We start from the raw sequence: 13,332 nt of genomic DNA on the forward strand, positions 1-13,332 counted from the left end.
CTATGAGAAAAGACAAGCTCTTTCTGAATAGACAACTCTCTCAGGACAATGAATCAGGTTCCTTGTCCTTCTGAAAGCTATGTAGAAGTGGACAGTAAAAAAAATGTTATTGGTAGTGTTAGAGTTAGTAAATATGACTAAGGTAGGAAGTGGTGAGGCTCTCCATAATTCTTTCCTCTATAAGAGAGGAAAGAATCTAGCTAGTAAGCACCTCAGGAGTGAGAGGAGGATGTGTTTGAAAAGCAAAGCCTGTTTCAGGAAGAGACAATTGATGTTTCAGAAAGTCAGTTATAAGAAAGACTGAATTCTGCATCACAAGCTGGTTGGTGGTTTAGCAAAAGTATTCACAAGGTAGGAAGCCCTCGGGGTACTTCATTGAAATGTTCAGTGATTGGAACTTAGCAGACAGGGAAAAACTTTCTCTCAAAAGCCAGCCTAGTCAATTTTGAGATTGAGCTGTGAGTCACAGAAAATGTGGTCGGAGGCATAAGGTATTTCCATTAATTTGTTGACGTCTAAAATGCATTGAAATTGTACATAGGAAAATTGCTCAAGATGCTGGAAACCCAAGTCAGTCCAATGAATAATCTGATCCTTCCATCATGATTCACCACAAGGTTAATGCCACATTTCTATTTAGAAAAGACAAGATGTTCTTGACTTGAGCTTTACCATTTCTATTGATTTGAAGGGCCCCTTGGCAAGCTAGTATCCTAATCCTCAGTTTGGAAATGCTGTTAAGGAAGGATTACACCAAACCCAACTAAATCCTCCCCCAAATGCTATTTTAAGAAAAAAGAATTGCAGAAACTTAAAGAATTCACCAAGGAGAGAAAGTAAGCTTTAATATCATTATCATTTTACATTAAGATTCTTTTTGATTATTGAGAATATTTTTAATGTCCCTTTGCATTAGAGGGTCACACCTTTTGCCCTTTTGAAAGAGAAAGCTTTCGTTAGCATAGTTTTCACAAAATAGTGTAAGAGAGTTTTTAGTAGTCATCATTATTTTAAATATAACTATCCAGCTATTAATTCTCATTTGTCTGGTATCTCAGACTTAGTGCATAACAGAAAGCAAAATTTTAAATGAGTAATACAATTTTTAATAATGAATACACTGTTTTGAGCTATAAAGATTTTTTCCTTAGATATTATGTATTAAGTAGATTTTGGGAAACTGTTATGATTGTTTTCTGTTTCTGACAAGGACCATTTTGTCAGGATGTGAGTCTCCAACAGTGCCAATCTGTATTTTTTGGCAAATCCTTATTTGAGATAAGGAGATAATATTCTATAATAATATTATGAATCGGTTGAGAATTTTTTTTTCTGAAAATTTTCACATTGTCCTGCTGGTGAGTGTTCAACAGTAAATGTCATTCAGAAATAGAAAATTAACTTTGGGCATTGGCACAGAGTAATGGAGTCACTGTAATAATAGTTGGCTCTCAAGACAAATTCAGTTCCTCACATTTAACATGATTACACATCTAGCGCTGTGCATTTATTTTATTTTACAAGTACATGCTACAGTCTATTTATAAGCCTCCTGGGTCTGCCAAGTGAGTTTGTCACACCAGGTAACATTACCTAAGGCCTTTGAGTAGGCACCTCTTGAAGGCCTGCTCTAGTTAATGAAGCTTTCTTATTTCTAATAGGCTACTCGGGGCTGGTGAGTGCATCGGTCTCTGTGTAGACTGCAGAGAGTGAGATGCTAATTTGGTTTTGTTGATGCTAGCAAGGCGTGAGCTTGCATAAATGACCATTTGATTCTCTTAGAGCCTTGCTTTAATGAGATGGGTAAGTTAGTGCTGCTCTTTCAACTCAGAACTTCACTTCTTGCACTGAACTTTTCAGTTGACACAGTTGAAGAAAATGCTAGAAGTCTACAATTAGCAGAAGGTAGGCAAGAAATTTTTTCAGAATGCCGTTCTAATGTTTGTCTTCACTTCATTACTAATTATATGAATGCTAGCAACATGTTTTTAATGAGGTATTTGGGGATTTTTTTTCCTCTTGTAGTTAGAATACAGTTCTAACATATTCAACATGCACATAAATATGGAGTAGAAATTATTCCATCCAAAAATTAGAATTTGTGAACATGCTAATTATGATTTGGGCATCTTGAATAGGAAAGCAGATCTTCATAGATTAAAAGAATCCCCTGGAAGACATTCTCACTGGGCGTTCGAACTGTAACATTAGCAAACATTTCATCATGTTTCTGCCCTCAGATGGGAAGGTAAATTGCAGCTCCAATCTTATTCCTAATTATCGCCAATAAACTCATCTCTGATCTCAGCTTTGTGGGAAACAAAGACAGAAGTTCAGGAAACTGTCAGAAAACTGAAGGTCAACTGGTAGACCAGACTTTCAGCTTTGGTCCCCAGGATTGTACACTGATCGGGTGGCAAGTCCAGTATTCTTATCTACAAAGTGGATGTCGTAGTCCTAAGAGCCACTTGTTTTTGAGAATTCATAAGATTGTCTGAATGGGTTTTCTGAGGCTATAAAACACTCACCAAATGTTAAGCACCATTATTTGCTAAAATAAGCAGCATGGTAAATTGCTTTAGGAAGCTATCCAGAAATTATTATTTAAGGCTTTTAGATCCTAGACTAACTTTGTCTATAAATATGCTCCAAGGATCGCAGTTTTGTGGAAAAAACAACCTTTTAAAAGTTAAAATGTGAGACAGAGAGATAATATAAAGGGGAAGGTGCTTGCCTTGTGATGTCTGCCTGACCCAATTTCAATTTCCAGAACCATATATAGTTCTCTCGAGCCCCGCCAGAAGTGCTTCCTGAGCATGGAACTCGGAGTAACTCCAGAACCAAACCCCTCCCCAAAATTTCTTTAATTTCTTTTAAAAACTAAAAGTTCCAATGATAAAAAGAGGAGTTGAAAGTCAACATGAAAGAGGGTCAGTTTAGTTTCATGTCCAGCTTGGAAAACAACACACTGACATTTATTTTCCTCTAAAATATTGCAGCACGCCAAATTGAGTAAGAGATCCCCCCTTTCTGTCATTTACAACCCCCATGATATTCCTAAGGAACTAGAGCTGCAGAGTGAAGAGGGTGGGGGGGGGGGGTTAGTGTTTCAAAATTGTTTAAAGAACCTGTCCTCGTGTGGTTCAAATAATCAAATGTTTATCAACTATAATGTGACTCTTTTTTGAGGTATAAATAGAGAAAATAAAAAATGTATAGATTATACATACTTATAAATGTATAATAGTATAATAATACAAAAACATTATACATCCATAATAATGGGGCACATGATTGGGTGGGCTGTAGGAGCTTGCAGGGTGAGAGAACTGGGGTCCAGCTTCCCCCTCAGCTCCATCCCAGTTGCTCATGATGCTGTGTGTATGTGTCTTACACAGAGGGCCTCAGCGGATCCTGGAAAGAGGGAGCAGGCGTCCCTTCCAGCACCAGCAGCAGTGGCTACTGGAGCTGGAGTGCCCCCAGCGACCAGTCCAACCCATCCACACCATCGCCACCCCTGTCTGCGGACAGCTTCAAACCCTTTCGCAGCCCCGCGCCCCCTGACGATGGCATCGACGAGGCGGAGGCCAGCAACCTCCTCTTTGATGAGCCCATTCCCAGGAAGAGAAAGGTGGGTTGGTCGGCCACTCCTTTTCTCACTGCAATTGGCATGGGTTGGTAGGCCACAAACTTTGCTAGTTTGCAGTTGGCATGGACCTGCTGCCAGTCTCCTTTCCAGTTTATCAAGCTTGCATTTCTTTTTTATCATTATTATATTTTTATTTATTATTAGTATATCTTTAAGCACCATGATTGTAGGCATGTTTGTAGTTGGGTTTCTTTTTTATTATTATTTAATAAGATCTTTAAGCACCCTGATTACAAATATGTTTGTAGTTGGGTTTCAGTCATAAGAAAGAACACCCCCTTCACCTTCACCAGTGCAACATTCCCACCACCAATGCCCCCATCTCTCTCCTCCCCCACCCCCTGCCTGTATTTGAGACAGGCATTCTACTTCTCTTACTCATTAACATTGTCATGATAGTTGTTAGTGTGGTTATTTCTCTCTAACTGCATTCGCCACTCTTCGTGGTGAGTTTCATATCGCGAGCCAATCCTTCCAGCCCTCTTCTCTCTTGTCTCTGGGTGTTATTACAATAATGTCTTTTATTTTTCTTAATTTCCATAAATGAGTGAGACTATTCTGCGTCTATCTCTCTCCCTCTGATTTATTTCACTCAGCATAATAGATTCCATGTACGTCCATGTATAGGAAAATTTCACGACTTCATTTCTCCTGACGGCTGCATAGTATTCCATTAAGCTTGCATTCCTTTTATTTTTATTTTTTGGTTTTGGGGGGGTTTGGGTCACATATGGCCATGCTCAGGAATTACTTCTGGCTCTGCGCTCAGACATCCCTCCTGGCAGGCACAGGGGACCATATGGGATGCTGGAAATCAAACCTGGGTCTATCCCAGGTCAACCGCATGCAAGGCAAAGGCCCTACCACTGTGCTATCTCTCTGGCCCAAGCTTGCATTCCTAAGCACACCGTTTCTGGGTAATCAAAGACAGCCCAGTTCTCCACCAGTATGCTTTGAGGTCGTCCACATAAGTAATGGATGGATCATGAGAAAAGGCAAAAGCCAATGGCTCGTGAACCTCTGAGATCTCTGCAAAGCACACACAGTACACAGCCCCTCTTCGGGATTTAATGACTGCCTTGATGGCAGAGGGAAATAACCATCACTTATCACTACTGAAAAACGGTTAAGGAACTTTCAGACTCTTTGTAGTGCTTTTTCATCTGTAAATTAATATCAGTCTCTTCTTTGCTTCACTAAATCCTGAAGAGTTGTTGGAAAAAATGTTTTGTTGTTTTGTAGTTTTGTAGTAAGATAGTACACAGTGTAGGGTTCTTACCTCACACACTGCCAACTCAGATTTGATTCCTGGCATCAAATATGGTCCCTGAAGCCCCCACCAGAAATGATCCCTGAGTGCACAGCTCTGAGTAAATCTTGAACACCCTCAGGTATAAATTCCCCCCAAAAAACGTTTTGTATCTTGTTTTTATAAAACCACAATGTCAATATTAATATGTCCATTTTCATGTATATTTATTTACCCCCAAAATATTTTTCTGCTGTTAAAAGTGAAAAGAAATTTTAATTCATTCATGAATGTATAGAGTTAACTATTTTATTATTACACTTTGTTTTTCTTCACACTATATTCCTGTATATAGTATTTTTTCCCCACCTTGATTTAAGAAAACAAGATTAGGAGAACCACACATTGAACTCTCTGTGCTTGTCGTAGGGTGAGAGAACCCCAGATCCATCATCCAAACCTAGATCTGCCTGGACCTAAACATATTCTTTTCATTTATGTTTAAATCATGTTTAGTGACCATTTTATTTCAGAGGCATTTTCCTCTCATAGATTAAAGCAATACTATGCTAAGTAAAAATGGGAAGCATTTCAACATGATTTTTCTCAATCACCAATTAAGTAAGTAACATAGACGAGGGGGGTCTTTTTCTTTGCTGTTGGTACTTGCATTATTAATGATTTCTCACCGAGAAAAAAATCCAAAGCCAAATCATGAGAAGTACAATACAATCTCTTCTTTTCAGAGAAGAAAACTAAGAAATGGCATGGACTTCCAACATTGTGCCCTAGGAGTCCTCCCTTGCCTCCCATCTATTCACCTAAGCAACAAATGAAGATTGCTTAGCACTGTCTCCACCCACAGTACAGCACATTCAAGTTATGTACTGTCCATTCCAGAGGCAATGACCTGAAAACATGGCTGTTTCAGACACCAGTTCCTGGAGAGAGTTTCACTAAAGATGCCCCCCCACATTCTGTAGTCTCTAGAAACACAATCCTTCTGACTGGTCAAGGAGAGAGATCAGTGAGAATGTAAAGCCAAGACAGCTGCATAGATGTGAAATCTTCGATTTCTCTCCGGATTTACCTGAGCATAAGCCTGGTTTTTATGGAGAATGGCAATTGCACCCATCACAGAGAACCACCCTGTACTTTAAAGGTGAACTGCTTTCTGAAAGCCTACCTTAGCCTAACAATCTCTAATGTAGCTGTGTGCTAAAAACAACAACAACAACAATAACCACAGCAATAAAACCCTCACACTCCAGCATCACCAAGCTAGATTGTGTCTTTCAGAACTATATGTAAGGTTAATAGACTTCAACTAATTCAGGAAACGTTCAAGGCACAGAGAAAAAAAGAAGTTTCATTAGAGAGTGCCATTTGTTTAGCATGAAAACCTTGGCAGAGACCCATTCTACAGGATGCTGGATAGGATGAATTAATGAATGAATGAATGAGTGAATGAGTAAATGGATGAACAAAAACTCTGCGTATCCTTTTTTGTGACTCCATCTGTATAATAGGAAAATAATTTTAATGAATGAATTTTTTAATTTTAAGTTATTTTATTGTGACCAATATGAATTACAAGTCTTTCACAGTTATATTTAAGGTATATAGTGAGAGTTAATTAGGGACATTCTCACTACCAGTGTTGACCTCCCCCTGCCCCTGTTCCCAGCATGCATCCCAGACCTCCCCTCTTTGTCCCCTGGACTGCTAGTGTAACAGGTCCCCTCTGTGTATACCTTGTTTAGATTGGGTATCTTGATTCTTTTGTTGTTGACTTTGGGCTTTGTATTTAGGTCTAATCATTTCTTATTTCCATTCAATGTTCATGAGACTGTTTGCTCCTGGTACCATCCACTTCTTTTTAAACAACTTTAAAACACATTTCTTAGGGGCCAGACAGATGTATGTGTCTTGCAAACAGCTGACTAAGGTTTGATACATAGCACCCCATATAGTACCCCAGAGTTCACTAGGAGTGGTTTCTGAGTGCAAAGCCAGGAAGAAGCCCTTAGCATCACCAGGTGTGGACCCAAAACACAAATAAAAATATTTAAAAAGAATAAAACACCTGGGCCCGGAGAGATAGCACAGCGGCGTTTGCCTTGCAAGCAGCCGATCCAGGACCAAAGGTGGTTGGTTCGAATCCCGGTGTCCCATATGGTTCCCCGTGCCTGCCAGGAGCTATTTCTGAGCAGACAGCCAGGAGTAACCTCTGAGCACCGCCGGGTGTGACCCAAAAATCCAAAAAAAAAAAAAAAAACCAAGAATAAAACACCTTTCTTCAGACAATCATAAACATTAAACATAACTAAATAAGGTCATTGGGGCTGGAGTGATAGCACAGTGGTAGAGCATTTGCTTTTCACTCGGTGGATCCAGGATGGATCTTGGTTCGATCTCCGGTGTCCCATATGGTCCCCCAAGCCAGGAGCAGTGTCTGAGAGCAGAGCCAGAAGTAACCCCTGAGCATCACTGGATGTGACCCAAAAGCCAAAATAAAAAGAAAAAAAAAACGAAGGAAGGAAGGAAGGAAGGAAGGAAGGAAGGAAGGAAGGAAGGAAGGAAGGAAGGAAGGAAGAAGGAAGGAAGGAAGGAGGAAGGAAGGAAGGAAGGAGGGGAGGAGGGGAGGGAGGGAGGGAAAGAGAAAGAAGAAAGAAAGAAAGAAAGAAAGAAAGAAAGAAAGAAAGAAAGAAAGAAAGAAAGAAAGAAAGAAAGAAAGAAAGAAAGAAAGAAAGAAAGAAAGAAGAAAGAAAGAAAGAAAGAAAGAAAGAAAAGAAGGAAGGAAGGAAGGAAGGAAGGAAGGAAGGAAGGAAGGAAGGAAGGAAGGAAGGAAGGAAGGAAGGAAGGAAGGAAGGAAGGACAGACATTGAGGCAATGTTGTATAGGTTGCAAGAAGATAAATTAAAGTCTTTCTTCCGTGTCTCGAAATCAAATGACCAACTGCATCAAGCCCACTTCTAGCAGAATTTTTTAAATCTGGGATTTTCAACAAGCTAACAGAGCTTCCATGATCAGAGAAAACTCAAGGGTAGTGTAAGCCAGGAATCATACTAAGAGAGGTGCAATTCCTAATTTGACCACAAGGGGAGGCAGTGACATTAAATACAGCCGAACTTCAAGAGGGAAAAAAAAAAAGTCTGTGGAGAGGCAGGAGTTAACCATTCATCCCAGGAGTTAAAAAATCAAGAAAGGCTAATAACTAATTATGAATGCGCTGCTTTCTAGTGATATTTCTTGTTTAGATTCAGAACGTGTTTCTTCTAAGCAGGGTTAAACATTTCAGACTCTGAAATTAATATTCCCAACTGAAAGACTTATGTGATTGTGTCAGCGACTTAACCCTTACTATATTATACTTGTAGTATCATATTTCCTTTACCTATCTGTCAGATTGACTGAATTTAAAAAAAATTGAGAAATCTGGTGGAAGAGAAGGGTTTACCTTTAGACCTCCTTCTGATCCCATGTGGACCCCTATCAATGCCTTAGAACTCAGCATGATTCCGGGCCTTGAACTTATTTAGGGTTAATAAGAAAAGTCAGCTTATGATGTAGGGGAGGAAGCCGCAATAATAGCAGCAGAAACTGAAGTCCCCCAAAATAAAATCTGACTGTGATTCAAACTTCAGAGCAGAAGTAACTCAGAGAGCAATCACTACATTTCAACCTTCGCCATTTTCAGTTCTTTTGCGGTTTTACCCATGGACTAGGGAGAGACATTCAAAAAAGAAAGAACAAGACCAAAAAGCATGCTGAGTTTAACATAAGGTGCCTTGGTTGTACAGTAGTAAACAATGAATTAATCATGGCGCCACTCTGCGTTCTCAATCTTTCTGAGCTGAAAAGTAATGAATCACTTTAAGCTGTGAATGACTCCTGGAGAAGAAAATAAACCCAGAAAGCCTTCAAGAATAAGCATGTTGCCAGTGTGCTCTGACTTCATCCCTAGCCCTCTAATTTGGAGCAGAGAGCGCCTTCTGCAAGGGGAACTGCTGCTCCAGAAATAGACCCCATCTGTGAGAGCCGCCAGGAGGGAGATGCTAAGAAAAGCAGCTCTGGGTCACGCTGTATGTATTTCACAGAGATGACACAGCATCACCCGACAGACCAGGGCAGTCTCCAGGCCTCATGGAGAAACAGATCAAAAGGGCTGAGGTTTGGAGCTTCAGCAATAGTACAGCAGGTTGGGCATTTGCCTTGTACCAAGCCAACCCATATTTGAGTCTCTGTTTCATATATGTTCTCCTTATCCCTGCCAGGAGTGATCCCTGGGCATAGAGCAAGGAGTAAATCCTAAGAACTGCCTAGTGTGACCAACATCCCTCCATCAAAATAAATAAATTAATTAATTGATTAAAAAAGAGTGAGTTTCAGTAAGTTAATTGACGGAATTTTAGAAATTTTTGTCGAATAGTTTCTAGAACTTGGGACGTTGGAGCTTGTAAAACTTCAGAACTCACATACCTGAAGCTCAACTGATCCAAATTAGAAGACTGACTGCTTCATCAAGTCTAGTTGGCTGCACAGATGTCTCCCAAGATGGGTTGTACTTTTAAAATCCATTGAGTCTTCTACTCTATACAGTTCTTAGGAATTCTAGAGTGCTTTTTGTTTTTTTCATTCTTTTTTTTGTTTTGTTTTGTTTTGTTTTTTCCTGGTTTTTGGGCCACACCCGGCGGTGCTCAGGGGTTACTCCTGGCTGTCTGCTCAGAAATAGCTCCTGGCAGGCACGGGGGACAATATGGGACACCGGGATTCGAACCAACCACCTTAGGTCCTAGATCAGCTGCTTGCAAGGCAAACACCACTGTGCTATCTCTCCGGGCCCTGTTTGTTTTTTTTTTAGAAATCTTTTTAAGTCAACTTTCTATGTCATTTCCACACAATTAAGTGAGCCCATCTTAAGTGGGTTAGTAGCTTTTGGCTTTTTTCCACTTGAGTAACCACCATGGTAATCGAAGTTTGCATAAGTGGCTGCTTAATTAAACCACTCTCCTCCCTAACAACAACCAGGGTTTTGACTTCTGTTCCTTTAGATTAAATTAGCCTATTGTAGAACCTCGAGGGAGTGAAATCATCTGATGCAGACGTTTTGTGCAAATTACCAACTGTGGGCAATAGGAACTCTCCTTCATTGCTGTTAAAAATGTAAAATGGCGGGCCTGGAGAGATAGCACAGCGGTGTTTGCCTTGCAAGCAGCCGATCCAGGACCTAAGGTGGTTGGTTCGAATCCCGGTGTCCCATATGGTCCCCCGTGCCTGCCAGGAGCTATTTCTGAGTAGACAGCCAGGAGTAACCCCCTGAGCACCACCGGGTGTGGCCCAAAAACGAAAAAAAAAAAAGTGGCATCAGCACTTTGCAAAAGAGTTTGGCAATTTCTTATAGCTAGACATGTATTTAACATATAACCCAGACTTTATTTGTCATTTTGTATTTACTTACCTAAGAGATGAGGATAAAGGAATACCAAAAAATTTTTGTAAATGAATGCTCTTTGCATTTTTATTCATTATCACCTAAACTGGAAACAGTCCAATGTCCATCAGCACATAAGTGGGGAAACAGATTATGGCATATTCCCACAATTGAATCTTATGCCACAGTAAAATGGGAGAATGGAACAGAGGTGCATCTCACAGACTTTGTAAAGAGTAAAGAGACCAGTCACAAAAGAATATAATCTGTATTACTCCATAACCAAATAAATGTTTTGATTATTCTTTATTTTAGCAACTCTGCAGCTGTAAAAAAACAACATAGCTGATGGAAAATATTCAATTCATATTTATATATATATATTTGAAGTCATCCATCATTTTGCATTATCACAGTATGCAAAGGTGAAGCAATTTCTCTTGTTGAGTCCTCTTGTTTTGCAAATAAAGAAAGTTCCAGCTTCTCACATGAAGAAAAGACAGACTGGAGATATAGACCAGAGAATAAGGTGCTTTCCTTGCATGTAACCTACTTGGTTTCAGTTTCAACACCACAATTTGATCCCCCCACCAAACTTTATCTTGAGTGATTCCTCAGTGCAGAGCCAGAAGTAAGCCCCCAAGCACTGCCAAATGTGGTCCAAAAAACAGCAAAAATAACAAAACAAAACAAAAAATTAAGGAAAAAACTGAAACCCTTGCAGCATCTAAATAGTGATTTTTTTTCTAAACATATTCATTTATTTATCAGTCTTCTGGAATCTGCTCAGGGTCTGGCTGAACCTCATGATCCTGCCAGATGGTATAAATTCCCAGGAGGCAGATTAAGAATTTATACAAAGTAGTAACTTCAGCTGTACATAATAATTGGGCCCTCTCTATTTCTTCCAGACCTCTGGAATCTGAAAAAATGTAGATATGTGAGTGTTTATTCCCAACCCCAACAGACATACTTACAGTCATCATACCTGAGTATCTTTTCGGTTGTGTCAGAAAAGAAATTGGTAGTAAGCAACAATAATGCACTGCTATATGGTGAACTGGTCAGCAATGTTCATATACCTTCTAAAATAAGATTTTATATAATGTTATATAATGCTTCAAATTGTAACCATTTAACGTTTTAGATAATGTCATATAATGCATCAAATTTTAACCATTTTTCCAGTCTTGGAAGTAAAGGCAACCTTCAGTACTCATCTTGTCACTCCTAGGTGACAGACAGCCCAGATTTCGTCAGAAAACGAACAAACAAACAAAAAACTCTCAGTGTTATTCTTGTGTCAGACAATTCAGATAAGATTCGAGCTTTCCGTGGGAAGAGAAAGCCCAGATGAGGGCGCCTTGGCCTAAGAAATTAATCTGTAGCTCAAACCCATAGACAATGTCAGAGACAACCTAGATAGAAGCACCTACAAAAGTGAAGGATCTCAGGATCCAGAATGATAGGAAAGCAAACACAAGTAGGGTGTTTGCCTTGCACATTGCCCACCTGGGACAGACCCGGATTCAATTCTCAGCATCCCAGATGGTCCCCAGAGCCTGCCAGGAGCGATTTCTGAGCCCAGATCTAGGAGTAACCCCTGAGAGCTGTCTGGTGTGACCCCAAAACAAACAAAATAAAAGGGAAGACTCTGAGGCAAAAAAGGTAGTACAGTGGGTAGGACACTTGCTTTTCACAAGTCAACCTGGGATTCATTCCCAGCATCCTGCATGGTCCCCGGAGCCCACATAGAGTGATTCTTGGGTGCAAACCCAGAAGTGACCCTCAATACAACCCAGGATAGGCACAAAAACAAAAATCAAAAAGTGAAGACGCTCTAAGAAACTTTCTCTAGCCATCAGCAGAACCCACAGAACCAAAACTGAGGGATCCTAAAAAGCTTAACTAGGAGATGCTATAAATCTCACATTGGTCATGTGTGGTATTTCACAAATCAGCCTGTAACTACTGGAGCTCCTTCTCTTCCTGGAATTATTATCAGTATTCAAAAAAACCAAAATGGAGGATCCCATTGCAATTCCCAACCACCAGGACCTCCAAACTACCTTGAACATTGCATCTCTATGAACATCTTTCAAACTTACAGGACTAGCCAGGATAGAAACACAGATGGGGATATTCTGACTTGGCTGTTAGAGCCCAGCCAGCAGCTTTGCTTGGTTTGGCTTCCTTGGATGCTTTTGAACCCGTTTGCCAACCTGGGTGTTGTTCGTTTAACTATTTTCCCTGTTCTCCTTCTCCCTTGCTTTCCATTAATATAACAGTGAATAGTCTGTGTGTCGATCAAGGATTTGTTGCCACTGGATGTAGTTTAGGGGACTTATAAAAAGTACATAACTACCATTTGAGGAGCCCCTCAATTTGATGCAAAAACATCCTTTGCGTATGTTGAGATGTCACTGGATTTCATTAAAGTTGAAATAATTCTGGTAGTGACTTGATTTCTAATATGTCAAGTGTCACAGTGTCTGCTTCGTTTTTAAATAATTCATTTTTAGAGCCAGAGGATACGCACAGTCCCCCAAGCACTGCTAGGAGTAAACCCTGGTGCCTGTAAAATGATTTATTGGTGTGAACCCTTTAACACAAGTTTCTCAAAACTCAACAAAAAGCACTTCTTGCTATGCTATGTTAGGTATGGGAGGAGAATCCTGGCAACATCTCACATGCCAAGATCTCTCCCAGTGTTGCTGCCTCATCAACTCATAAAATCTCTGGCACAATCACTGACAGCCCTTAGCAAGCACAGCAATCTAATTATGAATAAGCCCCACTAGTAAAATGTCCATTCTTTGAATAGCACGGAAATTTAAAAAGGGGACTGGGGATGTGACTCAGTGTATGCTTGCATGAGGCCAGGATTGGATCCCAGCACTAAAAAAAAAAAAATGCATGTGACCCTGTTTATCGCAACAATAAAAGGGAAGGGATAGGATGAGGGAGATTAATTCTAGTATCATGCATTTGTATTCATTC

The 13,332-nt window shown here is 40.1% G+C and overlaps 1 protein-coding gene across 1 annotated transcript in view; it reads left to right on the forward strand.

Annotated features, from left to right (window-relative positions):
• Positions 1–13,332, forward strand: part of ZNF704 (zinc finger protein 704) — a 212,764-nt gene that overhangs the window by 168,968 nt on the left and 30,464 nt on the right. Inside the window, exon 4 of the mRNA XM_049782017.1 lies at positions 3,399–3,631. Coding sequence (XP_049637974.1) covers positions 3,399–3,631 — 233 coding nt within the window. The remainder of the gene's footprint in view (positions 1–3,398; positions 3,632–13,332) is intronic.

Source organism: Suncus etruscus, chromosome 10, assembly GCF_024139225.1.
Source record: "Suncus etruscus isolate mSunEtr1 chromosome 10, mSunEtr1.pri.cur, whole genome shotgun sequence".
NCBI classification, from domain to species: Eukaryota; Metazoa; Chordata; class Mammalia; order Eulipotyphla; family Soricidae; genus Suncus; species Suncus etruscus.